Source organism: Falco peregrinus, chromosome 8, assembly GCF_023634155.1.
Source record: "Falco peregrinus isolate bFalPer1 chromosome 8, bFalPer1.pri, whole genome shotgun sequence".
Classification (NCBI taxonomy): domain Eukaryota; kingdom Metazoa; phylum Chordata; class Aves; order Falconiformes; family Falconidae; genus Falco; species Falco peregrinus.
In genome coordinates this window covers 4,515,713-4,533,042 of record NC_073728.1, presented here as the reverse complement: position 1 = coordinate 4,533,042, position 17,330 = coordinate 4,515,713, and the positions used below count along the sequence as shown (strand labels likewise).

Genomic DNA, 17,330 nt, shown 5'->3' with positions numbered 1-17,330 from the left:
CATTAGTTTTGTTGATTTCAACTGTCAGTCTCACAGCCCGCAATGTTTGGGTTTTGTTTTAAATTATGCTTTTCCTTTAAATACTTCTCATGTATTTTTTTGGTTCTAGGTATGTTCATACAAGGTATTTGAAAAGGTGTTACTGCATACCTCTGTCAGTGTGGTTGTAGACTGAACAACATGTAGATTTTTGAATTGGCTGTCAGCAAGAGCTGGTGTGATGAAAGATTAAGCAGAAATATTGAGAAACACTTTGTGTAGGTGTGATGCTGGTGATACAGCTGAGTCTGTGGATATGAATTAACAACATATGCTTGATTTGGGGAAAACAGTGAAGTGGAGAGGACACAAGAGAACAGAACACTTAAAACTAGGACTCTAGTAGGCAGGTGGAAGGTAAGAATTTATTCCTACCTACTAGTATGGAAGAGTGCCCAGGTTTCAGTTTTAAGTAGGTATCCTAGTTGCCTCAGTATTTCTGGAAATTGCTGGCACCTGGGTGCTCAGAAGTGAATCTGAATTCTCTATGGGGAGAGGTTAGAAGGAGGTAGCTGGTTTTAATGGGGAAATGCCCGTTGTATTTTGTGTTCATAAATCTAATGCCAGACGTGGCACTCAGCATCAGCATGTGGAGACGTTTCTGCTTGAGATCAGTAAGAGACTTTTAGCCAAATTTTTTTTTTAAACAAACAAAAAAATATTTTGTCTTTTTGCTGGTGGCATTTGCTAGTATAACAATGTATAAGATCAGGAACACCCATCTGTGTTTTTTCTGATGATTCCATGATATGCATGATTGGAGTCTTCCAAAGAAGAAATTAAGTAACATTAAGGGACAAAAAATATTTCCCTTAGACTTTCAAGCATCTTTATGCAATACATTGCAGCGGTTCAAAACTAGAACTTTTTTATCTTTTCATGGTCAACTTTTAATAACCTGAGTAGGTGCAACATCATGATCTGCTTGTGTATATAAGCACTATATTTTTGCATGGAGCCGCATTTTTTAGAGTTCGAAAACTTGCTGTTCGTGAATTGCCACCCTGATGTCTAGTAGTTTGAAGACTGGTAAAGAGTAAAGCTGCATGAGCAAGACACTGTTACTTGTGAAGTGAAAAACATGGTGAAGTAGGCTTTGATTTTTGTCAGTGAATTTTTCCACTTCGTCTAAATTTATTGTTGCACCTGATAAAAGATTGTGAGGATAAGCTGAGGGAGGTTGCTTTGTCTGTATCTGTAAATTTGACATGACATTAAGCCTATCTCAAGTGACATTCTGTTTTGCAGCACCTTGAATTTAATTTGAGAAACTGAGTGGTTTTTTCTTCCCCAAAGGTTATACTTTGTATTCCACAGGGATTTCAAAGGGATAGTTTGAAATGCTGCTATAAAAATGCAGGGATTGAAGTGATGCTCTCAAAATTAAAGTAGCAGAATCACAGCCTGGAAGGGAAGCTGACACTTTGAGAAGTGCTGGTCTTAACTATTACTTTTTTTTCCTAAAATTTCCTAAGGATATTTGAATTTACTAACTCTTCCTGAAATTTTGGGTCGGACAGTGCTGCTGCTGTGTGGGTCAAAACCCTTTCTGTGGCTTAATGCAAATGGTTAGCGTAAAGAGGAAGGAGAGTATCTGATGGCTGAGTCCTTCCAGCCCGTTTCTCCTGAACAGATTTAGTGATGTGCTGTCACTGACACTATTCATTCTCTATTGCCTTCTCAAAAACAATGTCAAAAGTCCTTTAGATCCCTTCTAGTTCTGTCATATTAATTCCTAGGAGCCTTCGTTAAAATATTGGGGACGACTCATTTGTGAGCATGCATCTATGCTTTGTGAAGCCCTCACATAATTCAAAATTACAGGTATACAATAAGGGAAGATAAATTCTCAGTCTCTGTTGCCTTACTCAGATTTTCCCAGAGATAAACACTTTAATTGGTTTTTCATACAATATTTCTTAAAACCTTTAAAAAAAAATGCCTCTTTCTGAAGTGTATTTAATTCACTGAACATCTTCTGGTCTGTTTGGAGTTAAGCGTTTTGAGAATTTCAGTAATTCCGAATGTTTTTCCCCATTTCCCTGGCTGTAATTAACTGTTAGCCTTTTGCTCTGTATTGTACATAAAGAACAAAATTGCTACTGCTCTTCAACGACTTTTTTCCTGGAATAGCAATTTTCAGTGGCTTGGCAATGGCAAGTAGAATTTCATAGCTTGGAGTGATTTGTGAAGAACTCTGTGGATTTTGGTTTGCCTTTCTTTGGCAAACCATAAATATTGCAAATACCTAGCAAATTGGGAAAGCATCTAGCAATTACTTTAATATATTGTTAACGACCTTTTAGTTAGATGGTTTAGCTGGATTTGCAGTTCAGTTTCCATCCTCTTTTGAAGACAAAGCCTGCGTATAATGCGTGAGCGAAAAGTCCTGCGGTCCTTGCGATCGGAATAACATGGGCTGTCGGAGGAACAGTCTTGCTGCGCCGGGTGGCGTGTGCCTGGCAGGAGGGTACGGAGTGTGCTTTACCCTTCCTCTTTGTCAAGGTGATGAGTCAGTTGGGGTCCTTTTACTTCAAACTCAGTGTATCTAAAGCGATGGCTTTATCTGAGCGTGTCAAATAAACTTTTCCTCATTCTTCCCCCAGTACCCTCTTCCCTTCCCTATTCTCCTCTCCCTTTAATGAGATTTGTCTGCCGAAGGTTATATATGTGGCTTTTTGAGACAAAAGATAGAGGGTGATTTAGAGACGTGGCAATGCAGGAATGCTCCCCTGTGTTACGCCGTGATGTGCCCCAATCCCGTGGTTTATTTGACGGTGCCTAAAGATATGCTCATCTACAAAGAAGCAATACGTTACGCTTATGTAGTACTTCGTATTTTCAATGACATACAAATACAGGCCTGATAAAAAGACTGATCTGCTCAGTACACTAAATAAATGTAACTAGATACATCCTGTGTTGTTATGGAAGTGCTGTAAATACTGACTGCAGTTTATGTAATTATTTCTTTTTGCAACAGAACGCAGTAAGTATGACTTGTTTGCCGTGCTGGGTTTGATGCATGCCAAATTTTAGCTTTCTCATCTAGAGCTATGCAAGTCTTGCAGTCTCCGATTGACAGTTGTGATTGGTGCGAGGGGCAGAGATTGATGTGGCTGAGAAAGTTTGGTGATCAGCTTTGGTGATTTTGCTTTACCTACAACTAAAATGATAACAGAAATCTGTGCTGCCTCAATATTTTCTAATCTGCTTGTGTGTTCTTAATACCATTTAGCAAACAGATCTCCTTAATTTAACCATGTAAGTGATTGCAGTTTCTCTTAAGTCATAAAAATTCTGTCACCATACCTTGAGCTTCACAGGTATTGACAGGTGTTATATAGCAGACTTACTTGGTCATGTGCAAAGGTGTAGTGATTTATGTGCCCCTGCCACGTGGCCGTGACAGCGTGGGCTGCTGGGGCTGCAGCCCCCCTCTCCTGGGCTCTGCTCCAGCCCCTGCTCCAAAGCGTCACGCCCGTGCTTGCTCCCTAACCCACTTTTATATGAATTAGCCTTTTGCAGGATTTTTTAGTTGATAAAGTTCTTTTTTAATTCCCATCGTTTCAGCAGGCAATTACACGAGCAGTTTGTTGGCAGGGAGGGGGTGGGGTGACCTCTGGAGCCAATAATCCCTAAACCCCCGCTCAGCTGCGGCCAGAATAGCAGCTCGAGCCTCGATCACTAGTGAAACAGGATTCTTTGAGTGGAAAAGAGCTAATGCTGCTGATACAATTTTATTTATCCGAAGCTGCAGCAGGCTACTTTGGACATATGGGGATCGATAAGTGCAGGCAAAACTGTTTTTTATTCCCTGACACCACAGGTGCCCTTATGGCTTATCCCAAGGAGTTGATACAGAGGCATCATGGATATCACTCACAGAGGGTTTGTCCCTCCCAAGGAAGAAAGCTGCAGGGAAGGATTTGGTCTAGAATTTCCAAACTAATCTCAATAAAATACAACTCCAGCCATCACTTGGCAAAACTGGAAGGAGTAGTTAATGGAGCGGCTTGTGGAATTGCAGCTGCTGCAGTAACTCACTCCAGCCGAGTTCCTGGGTGTCTACACAACAGCCAATGCAAACTTGTTTTATCTGACAGGACAACAGCTTTGAGCAATTCATTATTAACTACTGTAATGAGAAGCTGCAGCAGATCTTCATTGAGCTGACCCTCAAGGAAGAGCAGGAGGAGTACATCCGAGAGGTAAAACGTGAACGGGTCTTTCCTTGTCCTCTCCTCTTCCCATTGTCCCTGTGAGGTACACAGGCATCCAAGCTGGAACCTCTTTTTAGGGAACCGTCGCTTTGCTGACCTGGCGTGGAGCATGTTTGTGTAGGACCCTGTGGTAGTTACACTGAGCAGGAACGGTTGGCTTGGGGTTTGTTTCACATGATGAGTCCTCCAGGTAAAAACCAGACCGAGTGCTCGTCCATTTGCCACAGTGGCTGGTGGTTCTGAGCAAAGGCTAATTAATTTATTAGGAGGCTAATCTGACATCCTGGTATTAGTGCCGTTACCCTACAGCCTGTGTTTTGGGTTACGCAGCGGTACCTAGGATACACCCCAACAGCAGCCACAGCTAATCCTGTGCCAGAGGGGGACTGGGTAGGTAAAACAAGAGCACGTGAGAGGAAAGAAACGGCAAATATATTTTTGGTTCTAGTTTTCTTTCAATTAAGTATTAGAGGGAGCTGTGTGAGCTTTATGGGTAAATTTGAGATGCACTTTGGAACCCAGACTCTGGTGTTTGATGTTACCCTGTAAGTGAACATCAAGTTAAAGTTTTAGTGGATTTTAGGAGTACCCCCATGATCTACAGAGCTCAGATGAAATATCGGATCACAGCTGTAGAAAACTGGTGTATGCTGTCTGTACTCAAATTGGAAGATACCACTTCGCTATATAAACATTCCTAAAAATGTAAATAAAGTTCCTGCCTTACAATCCTGAGGATAATATTTGGGCGTGTCTTTTTTTCTTTTTGCATTCAGTGGTGAAACTCTTGAAACATCGTTACTGCAATTTGGTTCTTGAATGGTATTTCAAATGCTCTGATAAAACTTAACTGCGAGAAGTATAGCACAGAACGCAAATGAAAAAGTAAATTTGTGCTTTCTTTTTCCAGTCCTTTGCCCTACCAGTGTTACCCCCTGATGCATTTGGCATCTCATCTTGGAAATTTTATCACTGATATTTGAAAAAAAAAATAGGGTATTAGGAATATCTGAACAACAGCCAACCTTTGGATTTTTCAGATGGTCTCAGCTAAATTTAGCCCTCTTTCTTCCTCCCATTAAAAAACAAAACAAAACAACAACTAAGAGCTTAGAAATGTTGCTCTCGGCTGCTTGCAGGGCAATGGGCCGGTTCCCTTGCAGGCAGCGGGAGCGTGGGCAGAGGGTGCTGGGGCGGGGGAGCGTGGCGGGGCGCCAGGGGAGTGCATGGGAAGCTGACACGGGTGGGGGAAAGGAATGGAGAGCAAGTTTGGCAGCTGCTCAAGGGCGGTCATTTTGCACAGATCATGTTAGTAGTAGATGATTGCATTTCTTTCTTAATAAATAGAAGGTTGGTAAGCCTATAGAATTAAATCTGAAAGTAGTATCTTAGGTAAGTGGAATATAATTGCCTAAAGGAAAAGCTCCCTGTTCATCCTTCTCCTGTTCACACATTTCTTTATTTTTTTCTTACAGGGGATTGAATGGACTCATATTGAGTATTTCAACAACGCTATAATTTGTGACCTAATAGAAAATGTAAGTTGCATTCAAGAATTTATCTGAATAATTTTTTAATGTGTGGATTAAATTTACCTGTAGAGTCTGTACGCAGCCTTATGCACTTTGGTTTTGTAAAGCAAGTCACTCATTGTATTAGTCATCTGATTTTTTTATGGTAAAAGTTGATTTTACTTCAAAAAACTAATATATAAGGCTATATGTTACTTTGTTAGGAATGTTCAGTAGCACCCGTGCAAAACAACAAAAAGAAAAATACCCAAACAACTCTTAAATGTTTACATTTAGTGCTGTTTTCAATAGCAGATACACATGCAGCATTGTAAACATTTCTTTTTATAATGACGCTAGAAAACTCAATGGCTTGTAACTGAATGCCGAGTACTGAGTACGGAAAGTACTTGCATCTAATAAGAGGACTTCCTATGGACTTAGCGCTGCAAGGAAGGTAGAATTCCTTAAAGAATAGTTTTTAGCCATTAACAGAAGACATATGCTGTTTTTTCCCATAAACTGCCTACTTTGTTAAGTTGGAGTTTCTAGAGTCTGAATAAATGATGTGAAGCTCCAACATGAAGTTCAAGATCAGAGAAGCGGTCTTTTAAAAATGCAGATATGAAAAATCCGTTAGAAACAGGGATGAGGAAAAGAGCCACACTTCGAGGTGGCTCGTGGAACGTTTTTCTGGGTAGCAGAAGTCAAACAGGTGAGCAGCCTTGATGGAAACAGACACTAAAGCTCTTGTCCTGAAACTTCAGAACCAGACTGGAATCCTGGCCATGCTAGACGAAGAGTGCCTGAGACCAGGAACCGTTACCGATGACACCTTTTTAGAAAAACTGAACCAAGTCTGTGCCACTCACCAGCATTTTGAGAGCAGGATGAGCAAGTGCTCCCGATTCCTCAACGACACCTCCTTGCCTCACAGCTGCTTCAGGATTCAGCATTACGCTGGGAAGGTACCTGGTGGAACTGGGAGTGCGCGGTGTGTGGGGAGCCTTGTACCCCGGGAAGCCCAGCGATGGTACAGCAGGGAGGCTCTTCATCCGCTCAGTGAGGTTACAGAAATGGAGGAGAATTCCTTGAGTCAGTAGCTGATTAAAAAAAATAATAATAAATTCAGGTCTGTCCTGATCTTCTCAGTCTTAAGCCTGAGATTCATGATTTGGGGTGGAAGGTTTTCCGAGATCACAGTACTCTAGCTGAAATCGAGGGCAGTTCGCTTTCCATCAGCGGGAGAGGATGTCCCGTGTGCTTTGGTGGTGAACATCTCCTCCTGCTAGGTCTCTGGAAATGAAGCGTTGTTTAGAATGACAAATTTTGCACACATATGAAGGCAAGGTATTTTGGAAGATGAGGTTTTTGTCACCGAACTAGCTGAAGTCCTTAGCCATGTTGGTGAGAAAGTGGAGCTTCTTTACATGTGAAGGAACTGAATTTATTCTGACAGTCTGCATTTAAAGAGATGGAAGAGAAAGCTATACAGGGGGCTTGCAAATGTGTTTGCTTTTTGCGACATAAGCAATATGAATAGATACCAGTCTTATAGTTTTTGATGTGTGATTCAGTATGACTTTTTATTTATTAAAATGAAAATAATTAAATTCTTTTAAAGAAGACAAAACCAATGTAAAAGCAAGTGTAGGGGCTGAAACTATTCTTCTTGTTCGAATCTGCTGAACCGTTAATTTCACACAATAAAGAATATTTGGGAAGTGTTTCATTTTCCTAGGACTGTTTAATGTTTCCCTAGGTTTTAACATTTTCTCAGTCGTACAATTTTGAATAGTTCAATAATTTGCTCACTCAGAATAGTCCTGGAAACACCATACTTGCAGCCTTTGAGGCAGCCGTTCAGTAACTTTGTTATATGCATTTGCCAAGAAGATTTTGTAACTGCATATAATCTATTGGGGATTAATACTTAGGTTTCTTTGGCTGTCAGAAATTCAAAGCAAACTGGAAATGCCCCGGTACTTCGAGAAGACTGTGAACAGATGGTGCCTTAGCAGGCGGTGAGGGTCTGTGATTGTTATGGGCATTCACTGACCCAGCAGAGCAGTCAGTGAATTCCTCCTATTTTGGGAGGAATGTTGTTTTTCCATCCTCAGTGGAGAACATTTTGATCTAGTCACTGGACAACAAAAGTCTGACCCTCCTTTTATGAAATATAAGCAAGTTCACATGAATTGTTATTTCAGTAGCGGCATTTGCCACACCTGCAGGAACGGAGACGCATGCTCCAAAGGAAAACGCTGCCCGAGTTCCCAGTTGCTTGCTGTTGTGTAAAACATGGCTATGTCAGTATTAGCTGTATTCAGTATTCTGTGTACATAGTACATATCTACACAGAACTGAGAAATCATGAAGCTGAGGAATCCGTGTTACCAGCTGGATGACTTGTCACAGTTAATCAAACTAGATTCCCTACCCTCAAAAATTCAAAAAGCTAGTGGCAACCTGAGATCTACTTGAAGTTCCCCTGGATGCCTCCTGGGTCTCCAGTGGAGAGCTTTGCATTCGTGCTTCTTGTTGTTGGGCCGTTTTCCTGCTAAAAGTCCTTTAAAATAAGTCCCTTGAGGTCTGCAGAAGCTGCTTGCTGCTGTGGTATCAGGAGGTGATACTTCATATCTTGTATTAGTTAGGCAAATAATGTAAGCATTAGTACTTTGAAGGGAAAAGGGTTTTTTGCTGCTGTGATTCAAAATAGAGGGAGGAAAGCATTTGTCAGCCAAAAAAAGGTTGTTTTGGAGTATTGTCAAGTGGTGGTGCATTGGAGCTAACACGGGAGAAGGGATTTTTTCCATTACAGAAACCAGCCTTGATCAGCACAAGGAACTGTTAGTGGTGTGAGAAAATGCATCTTTCTCAGGTAGCATGTTCACAGAAATTTTATCCGGCAAATAGTCTTCCAGATGTCAAATCTGAAATGAAAGCTGAAACATCTTTTGTTTGTTTTGGATTGTGAGAAAGCAGGATAAATCAATTTCTTGGGTCAATTTTGAACTGGCCTGTGTTGCAGTTCAAAACGTGCTCTGACGAGACTCTTCTGTCTTGTTCAGGTTATGTACCAGGTGGAAGGATTTGTTGACAAAAATAATGATCTTCTGTACCGCGACCTCTCCCAGGCCATGTGGAAGGCCAATCACTCCCTTATTAAAGCCTTGTTCCCAGAAGGTAACCCCGCTAAGATCAATCTAAAGAGACCACCAACAGCAGGTTCACAGTTCAAGGCTTCGGTTGCCACCCTGATGAAAAATCTTCAGACCAAAAATCCAAACTATATCAGGTCAGTTACCCTGTGGCAAAGCTTTGGTGAATTTATATTCGGTGACGTTAAATATAATAATAACTAAAAATTCTTGATTTCCAAGGATAAACTATTGAAATCTATGGTTTAAACTCACAATAATAGTTGTTGACACATAGTGCTGCAAACAAGCATCCCTGTTCATTTCCTTTTCCAGATGCATCAAACCCAACGACAAGAAGGCTGCGCATGTTTTCAATGACGCCCTGGTGTGCCACCAGATCCGCTACCTCGGTCTTCTGGAGAATGTGCGGGTCAGGAGGGCAGGTTATGCCTTCAGGCAGGCGTACGAGCCGTGCCTGGAACGGTACAAAATGCTGTGCAAGCAGACGTGGCCCCACTGGAGAGGGCCAGCCAGGTAGGAAAACAGCGGTGTTCTGACCTGTCCTGTTCCAGTGAGGGAAATTACTGCCTTCCTCCTATTCTGATTTTTTTTTTTTAATTTATTGAACTTTCAGTTATTTTAAAAGTAAATTTAGAAGTAGGCTAGTGCAGCTCAAGTGTTTTACCTGTATATTGTTCTTTAGCATCTTGTTCTGGATTTTGGATGAGTTCGTTCACTGGCAAACGTAATTTTCCGTAGGCTAAAAATTACAGTTCCTTGGCAAAGGAGGTGATTTTAGTGATGAACTGATCTACTAATGGAAAAGATTTTGTGTGTGAGCAAGGAAGTCGCGTTGGGTTTGGAATATATTGCAGCCTTTACTCATCCGGGCCTGAAAGAAAGGGTGAGAGAGATGCTGGAGTGGGATCAAAATGACTAGGAGGTCTGGAGAGATCAAAAGAACGCTTATCTTTAATAACCGACTTTCAAAGTATAGGAACACCCACTTCTTTGAAGACAGGCATGCAATCTTCCTCTGTCCTTTCAAGAATAATTTTACATAATGATTGGAGAAGAGCTATGAGATGATACCTCTTGCAAATCCACTGTGTTAAATATATAATTTTCAATTGCATAGTATTCACGTGTATAAAAATAGATGACATCTTGGGTCAGCAAATGAGCTTCTCTAAATCCTTTTTGCACATGGCCACCAATAGCATGATTTAAATTTCTTTCATAATAGATTAATATCTTTAGCTACAATTTAAATCTTTAGGTTATTGAGATAGCAGTGGGAGTGCAGTATTGACAGCAACAGTGTTGTTACAGTCATAGCAAAGATCTGTGTGACTCCTTTTTTGTTGACATCCATAAAATTTGTAAAATTTATAAAATAGAATTGGTGGCGTGTAGAACGTTAGCATATGTCAAACTCATTGATCTTTTTTCACATTTTGACATTAGCGCGAGAGCTCTTCCTTTTTCCTTCCTTTTTTTTTTTTTTTTAAGTAAGCTCATTATAGATGTGGGAGGAAAAGATAAGCCATTGCTGATTCTGTTAAATAAAAATTGCTCTTTTTTCATCATATTATTCTGAGTCTTTACAGTGATTATTCTTGCTTTTAGCTAAATAACCAGTGAGTAAATGAGTTAGGTTTTCAATCTTCTTATGTCAAGCACTATTTAAGAATTTAAAATATGCTTTCATATACTTCCTGTAAATTAATCTGTGAATATGTAAACTAAGAAGTTTTAGAGCTGGGGGTCATGTTTGTTAAGCTCGTTTACTTCTTACTAGGGCTGGAGTAGAGGTACTGTTTAATGAATTGGAAATCCCTGAAGAAGAATTTTCATTTGGCAGATCAAAGATATTCATCCGCAACCCAAGAACAGTAAGTGAGCAATGTCTTCTGCAAAATCAAGCTGTCTTTCATGAGGATGGCCTGTTACAAACTGCGTAATTCACTAGCTGGTTACTACAGATTTTTCTAGATATGGTGTTTTGCTGTGTTGCCTTGAAAGATAGCATTGAAAAAGGCACTTTTTAATATTAGACCTGGTACAATTGGTGTGAATTAAGGCTTTGCAGTAGCTGTCAGCCTGAATTTAATGTAACTTCTGTGCAACAAACGGCATCTGTGCCACAAACGTTGCTGATGTAGCTGCCTGTAGCTCTGGAGATGAATAAAGCAAAAGGCATCTGAAGGGGGGCTTGAATGACAGAGAGATTTCTCTTGCAATAGCACTGCTTATGGGTTTTTTTCTGCTCTCTTCTCCCTCGCTGTTTTTCTTCCAATGTCAAACAAAACCCTACAAACCCCCACACCCAGCTCTTCAAACTAGAAGATCTGAGAAAGCAGCGGCTGGAGGACCTGGCTACTCTAATCGAGAAGATTTATAGAGGTTGGAAGTGCCGCACACACTTCTTGTTGATGAAAAAAAGCCAGATTGTGATTGCTTCCTGGTACAGGAGATACGCGGTAAGATACTGTCCTTATTAAATGGGTGTGGGGTTGTGTCTTCATCATTTAATACATTTTTTCGTAGAACCTTGCTGCAGTATTTCATGCAACCTTCATACAATATTTTTCCTTGATATATATGGAGAAGTGCTGAAAGAATTCAATTTTATGTTAGTATTTCAGTACCAATAACATGCATAAAGACAATTCTGTAGAGCACTATTAAGCGTTTACATTCTGCTTCTGCTTAAAATATTAAAAAGCTCACCAGAGTCCGTTAGCTCCAGGAGAGCAGGGCTTGGTGGCCCAGCTGGGAAGAGTCTGTTTCATTCAGCTGGAGCGGTATGCTGCCTGGCAGTTACAGGGCTTTCAAAACAGATGGTTAATGTGTGAAAAAAAATGTTCAGTAATATACATGTGCGATTCTGTGGAATTCAGTCATTCCTAAGGCTTTTTGTATTTTTGCCTTTTTTGGAACCTTTGCATCTGAGGCTCAACAATGCTGCTTGGGAGCATCCCAGGGATTTGTTTTAATGATAGCTCATAAGTCGTATAGTTCAGTATTGATGCTGAAACAGTTCTAAAACAGTTCCAAATCTGTTTGTAGACTGCGTATTCCATGTCATGAACTGAACGGTACTGTTATATGGCTCGTGTTTCGTTTCCTCAGTTAGTAAATAACATTGACCTAAAAACAGTAAATCTTTTCTAAGTTTTAAAACAATTACTACACAGCTGCATTTTACTAGTGTGTGCATATCCGAAAGCTTGATGAAATATAGGATACGGAAAGAAAGCATCTTCTTAAACTGCAAGTTGTAGAATGACAATCACTGGTTTTTAGTCAACGAGCGCTTCTGTTTAGCGTCTTGAAAGCCATCAGTGTTTGGTTCAGTTGTCTTGGATAATTAGAAGTACAGGTCATTTGGAAGAAATATGAATAAATGCTTTTTTACTGTGAAAACTCTTCTCTCTGAACTTCCATGACCGAATGCACCGCTTCTACAAACAACATGATTACAGAATTGCATCGTGCCCACATGGCTTCATTATGATCTCAGACAATCTTAATGATTTGAAAATAGAGTTGCCACAGCTAGATTGGCACAACGTTTAATGTGAAGAAAGGAAAACAAATTTGTGACCATATTTACATCATTAACTGTAGCCCTTTATTGGTTCACTGGTGAACTGTGGCAGCAGTTGTCTTTGAATGGAGGATGAAACCATAGCAAAACTCTCAGAATTCCTTACGGGTGACAATAAAAATACTCCCTCAGCCTCCTCCTGTAGATGGAGGGCACTATTCTCCTAACCCAACGTGACTGTTAGGCGCTGTGATTTGGAGTGTTTCCTAAGGAATTCCTTCCTAAGGAACCAAGCTTTTTTGACAACTCCTTCTGCTGGAGGCTTGGCCAAAGGATCTGCAGACACTTGCCTGTCTGTTCCCTTGCAAGGCATGACGGATGTCAGCCATGGCATGAAGGTGGCCTTGGGGGGATGCTGGCTTGCAGAGATGTTCACTGCCATTGAGTGGGCTGACTGTGCGGTCTAAAAGCCTTGTTGCAAAGTCTGTCAGCTGTTGTTCACTTAGCAGTATACTAGGCACTGGTCTACTGGAGGTCTGACTTTTTAGGAGGAAAATGCTCGGCTCTCTGGGAAATTTAACGTTCTGACTGGCATACTTGAATTCCAGCATGTTATTCTGGAATCCATGGGTTCTCTTTTTTCCTGTTCCTAAGTTATCATCAGCATTTGGTATTATGAAGGGACTGTGGGTAATAGGAACAGCACAAGTCTTATGAAAAGATGGCAAAAAGCTTAGCCAACAAACCTGAGCATTTGTGATGGTTTGTATGCTACCCTGTCGGTGGGACAGACAAATAAAGCTGCTACTGTTAGTGTTTAATCCATGTCACTTTTGTGCTGCTGCTGACCATGAACTTAGTGTTTCTGTACACAGAGGGTGACATTGTCCGTGCAGCGTTGTTGATGTGCTTTGTTTCCCCTCTGGTTGAGTACAGAATCTACACTCTCATCTGCATGATGAAAAATTGTTCAATTTTTACGTTTAGTGCTTGTATCCTTAATCGTATTTTCAAATGTTAGTAATGAATGTTTTATTACACAGTATTTTGCAGTTGCAAATGTTCTAAGTATCACATATTTACTTCCAATACAGCAACAAAAAAAGTATCAGAAGATAAAGAGTTCGGCTATTATAGTTCAGTCTTACATCAGAGGATGGAAGGTGAGTTTTCTGTTGCAGCTGTGTCTGCACGGGGAGGTAAGGAGCGGGTCAGGAAACACATTCCAAATGCACTGAGCCTCCCGACTTCCACGCCAGCTCCCACCGAGCTGGGGCTGTGCCACGGCTGCTGTTAAATGCTTGCGTTTGCCATGAAGAGGTGGGTTTGGGACATCTGTGTGCAGCCTGGGCTGGCTGCATGTCCCTGCAGATGGTGCCCGTGGGTGGCTGGGACCGTGCTAGCTTCTGGGTTGTGCTTGGGCCGTCTTCTGCCGGAGAATTTGGCCAGAGGTGCCCGCTTCACGTGTGTCAATGAGGGAGCCTGATGTTCACAGCAGATGGAGGTACACGCAAGCGGGCAGCCCAGCAGCTCTGGAGCGGGGTTCTGCCGCTGGGCTTAGGGAAACTGTGACGTGGGACTGATGTGGAAGAACTAAGTTGTGGTTGGAGGTTATTTTATGGTAAACAGGATGCTCAAAGAATGAACAAGATTGAAAGCAGGTTGACAATAGTTTAGGTCACCTGGGCAGTATGTTGCTGGGGTGAAGCCCTCGATTCTGTGTGTGCTTGGCTTGGCGGAGGGGTGGCAGCGCCCTGTGCTCAGCCTGTGCTGGGCGAGTACCTTGTGCTGTGTGCCTGTCCTCTGCCTCAGCTGGCTACGGCTTGGCTGCTTCTCTGAGAGCTTTGTACTTCATGAAGGGGTAATCCTGCACCTGTAGTAGAGGCTTAAGGAGTGATGCTGAACTACCAGGTGAAAATGCAGTTAACAGCTCACAGGAAGGTGGCCACAGTGCTTAAAGAAACTACTGCTGTCCAGCTTCAGAGAAAAATGTTTTCTTGTTAACCATCCGCCACCTCACAAAATGTGGCTTTTTGCTCTGTTCAGGGAAGAGAGGACTGCCTTTAATTCTAGAGTCAGTTCCCTTGCTCTCAGGTGGGGAAGGAGGGGGCTGCAGTTACTAGCTGTAGGTGTGAACAGCCCTCTCCTGCCCAGAGGGTTTTAAAGTTTGCCAGCAATAAGCTAGCATCATTTGACAGTGCTATTTTTCTTGATTTTTTTTTTTTTTTACTTTGTCTTTATTTTGTTTAAATGAGTTAAAAATACCCTTCCAGTCCAACTGTTGACATGCTGTCTTTTCCCATGAGCATTATTTGAAGAAAACTGGGTAAAAGCAGCATCTCATCTTGAGTTACGGTTTTCCATTTCTCACTGGAGAACACGCTTGTTTGTGGTAGTGCTGCCCTGGGTAAAAGCCTGGTGTGACCTCAAGTGTGACCTGAAGCCAGGCAATTTATTCTTTATTGCAGTGCAAATGGCTAAGACGTACACCGTGTGGAGCAAAAGCATTGTTGCCGTTGTACAGACAGACACATAGGTATCTTGGGTGATGCAGCAAATCTGGGAGACAACTAACCATTGAGCTGAGATCCCCTGCACTGCCCATCCCGAGCTCTCACTGCGTGCAGAATCCTCCCGGGACCAGCGGACGTTAGGCTGTGTAGCATTTATGAATTTATTTGCTTGGAGATTTGGAGGCATTGTTGGTTTTTTTGGTTTTGCCTAGATTTATAGGTTGCAGTGCCTTAGTTGAAAATCATTAAGAAATGATAGTAATTTTTTTTTTTAATAAAACAATCTTTTTCAATGGTTTACAGGCTCGGAAACTTCTTCGGGAACTTAAACATCAGAAACGTTGTAACGAGGCTGCCACAGTAATTGCTGCTTATTGGCATGGTACCCAGGTAAGAGAATGGCAACAAATTGTGCACTTAGTTGTCCCTACATAGAATGAAGAAGGCCCATCAGGATAAAGTTATCTGGGCGTATTTTCAGTGGCTTAAACTGCTGATTTTTTTCTTTAATTATTTAAATTGTTTTGGTTGTTTGTTTCTCTTGCTGCTAACATTCTTTTGCTGGTGCAGTCTGGGAAGCTGGGACATGCTTTAGTATTTGCTGTTTGTAGTGACTTGTTTCTTTCTTTCTTTCTCGCACCACTGGGGACTTGCAGTAACCTTTTCTTTCCTAAGCTTTTCTATATCCCATTTTCAAATGCATCACAGGCGCGAAGGGAACTGAGACGACTGAAGGAGGAGGCTAGAAATAAACATGCTATTGCTGTTATTTGGGCTTACTGGCTTGGATATAAGGTACTTCATGCATATATCACATGCCCCCCTTCATTACCCAACAGTATCAACGTTTAATCGGTAGTACATAGTGAGATGTGATGACTAATACAATTGACTTTTAGGTAATAGAGCATGATCATTGATTCCTTCCATTTCCATTCATGCCACACTTAATAAATCTGACAATGTCTTGTACGTCAGTTTTTTGTAGGGTAGGAAATTCTCTGCATGGCAACCAACTAGTGATTTGCACTAACAAGCCATTAGACTAGATTAAAAACGACTAGACTGCCGTATTCTCAAAATAGGAAATGCATTTAACTAAATGTAAATATGCAAAGCATGGTTTGCAGGGGGAAAGGAGGTTGGGGGGGTTTGCTGTGTTTCCCACCCCCCGCCCCCCTCCCAAGAAGTGCTTTCAGTGACACTGTGTTAGTGATCCAGCTGAGGTTTTCCCCAGGCTGTGTATTCTGCACCCTGGACAGTCTTCATTTACAAGTTCAAACCAAGGCTAGTAAGTTCTACTAAATATTAATTTTAATTGGTTTAATTGATTCACTGGCTGTGATTTGAACCAGTAAGAAAATTTCCGTAAGTAAAAGTAAAGCGCAGTTTTATGACCTGATCTTTTAGCAGTAAATGATGGTAGTTTGCAATTCTAAACTTCCAGCCCTAGAAAAATCCCAGGAATTCGAGCATCAGCTGTTTGTTTTCAGAAGCAAAGTCCCACTGAAAGATTCCTACTAATCCCCAGCCTGCTGTTGTGGGTTATGTGAACATAGGAAATGCTGTTCACTAGAGGCCGAAAATATATTGGCTTTAATTAATAAATTTGTAATCTAGTTGAAAACCATATTCAGTAAATACATTAAGTTGAAAATGTTTTCCAGTTGTTATTTAGGTTGGAGGGGTGGTGGTAGGATGTTGTCAGAACACCTTGCCAACTAGATGGAGAAATGTGCTCAAATTACATCTGGAGTATAGTGCTGAGTTTGACCTTTGCTATTTTGATATAAATCTATTAGATTTCTAATGAAATGGCAGCCCTGGGAATCCACACAAACATGTATGGAATTTCCCTTGTACTAGAGACACTCTGGAACTTTTCAGTTCTAGCTTGATATTTAGGTAGCTGTGTAACTGGACAGACTCACTGTTTCCCCTGTGGTTGTTTCAATGCAATACATCGGTAAGTTATTTTATTTTTAACCAGAGGTCCTTTCACCCCCAAAATCGCTCAGCACTGCAGAAGTGGTACTTTCTTTCCTAGGTTTAAGATATCCTTCAGAATTAAAAAGGACACATCTGGGAAGTGGATGCAATAGTGTTACCTGTCTTAGAGCTCCTCGTTTAAATATTTAGTAGATTTGGATAGTTTTTAACATATTTTAGTAGTTATTTTTACCAGTTGACTCACAGGAATTTCAGGCAAAAATTACATCTTTATTCCTTAAATTATTATAAGTAATCAAAATAGAATAATATATATCTAAAGATAATAATCTAAAAAGATAATAATCTAAATTGAATTAAGATTAGAAAAAGAATTACAGTATTCGATAAGAGGGAGA

General features: G+C 41.0%; 1 protein-coding gene across 4 annotated transcripts in view; it reads left to right on the top strand.

The window, feature by feature from the left end:
• The window catches only part of MYO1B (myosin IB), a 113,262-nt gene that overhangs the window by 78,366 nt on the left and 17,566 nt on the right, over positions 1–17,330 (top strand). For 2 of the 4 annotated variants that reach the window (XM_055811731.1, XM_055811730.1), the window contains exons 14-23: positions 4,146–4,250; positions 5,738–5,800; positions 6,541–6,741; positions 8,845–9,071; positions 9,250–9,450; positions 10,718–10,811; positions 11,250–11,399; positions 13,564–13,632; positions 15,286–15,372; positions 15,691–15,777. In XM_055811731.1, coding sequence (XP_055667706.1) covers positions 4,146–4,250; positions 5,738–5,800; positions 6,541–6,741; positions 8,845–9,071; positions 9,250–9,450; positions 10,718–10,811; positions 11,250–11,399; positions 13,564–13,632; positions 15,286–15,372; positions 15,691–15,777 — 1,284 coding nt within the window. The remainder of the gene's footprint in view (positions 1–4,145; positions 4,251–5,737; positions 5,801–6,540; positions 6,742–8,844; positions 9,072–9,249; positions 9,451–10,717; positions 10,812–11,249; positions 11,400–13,563; positions 13,633–15,285; positions 15,373–15,690; positions 15,778–17,330) is intronic. The other 2 variants (XM_005241317.4, XM_055811732.1) reach the window with 1 other exon arrangement.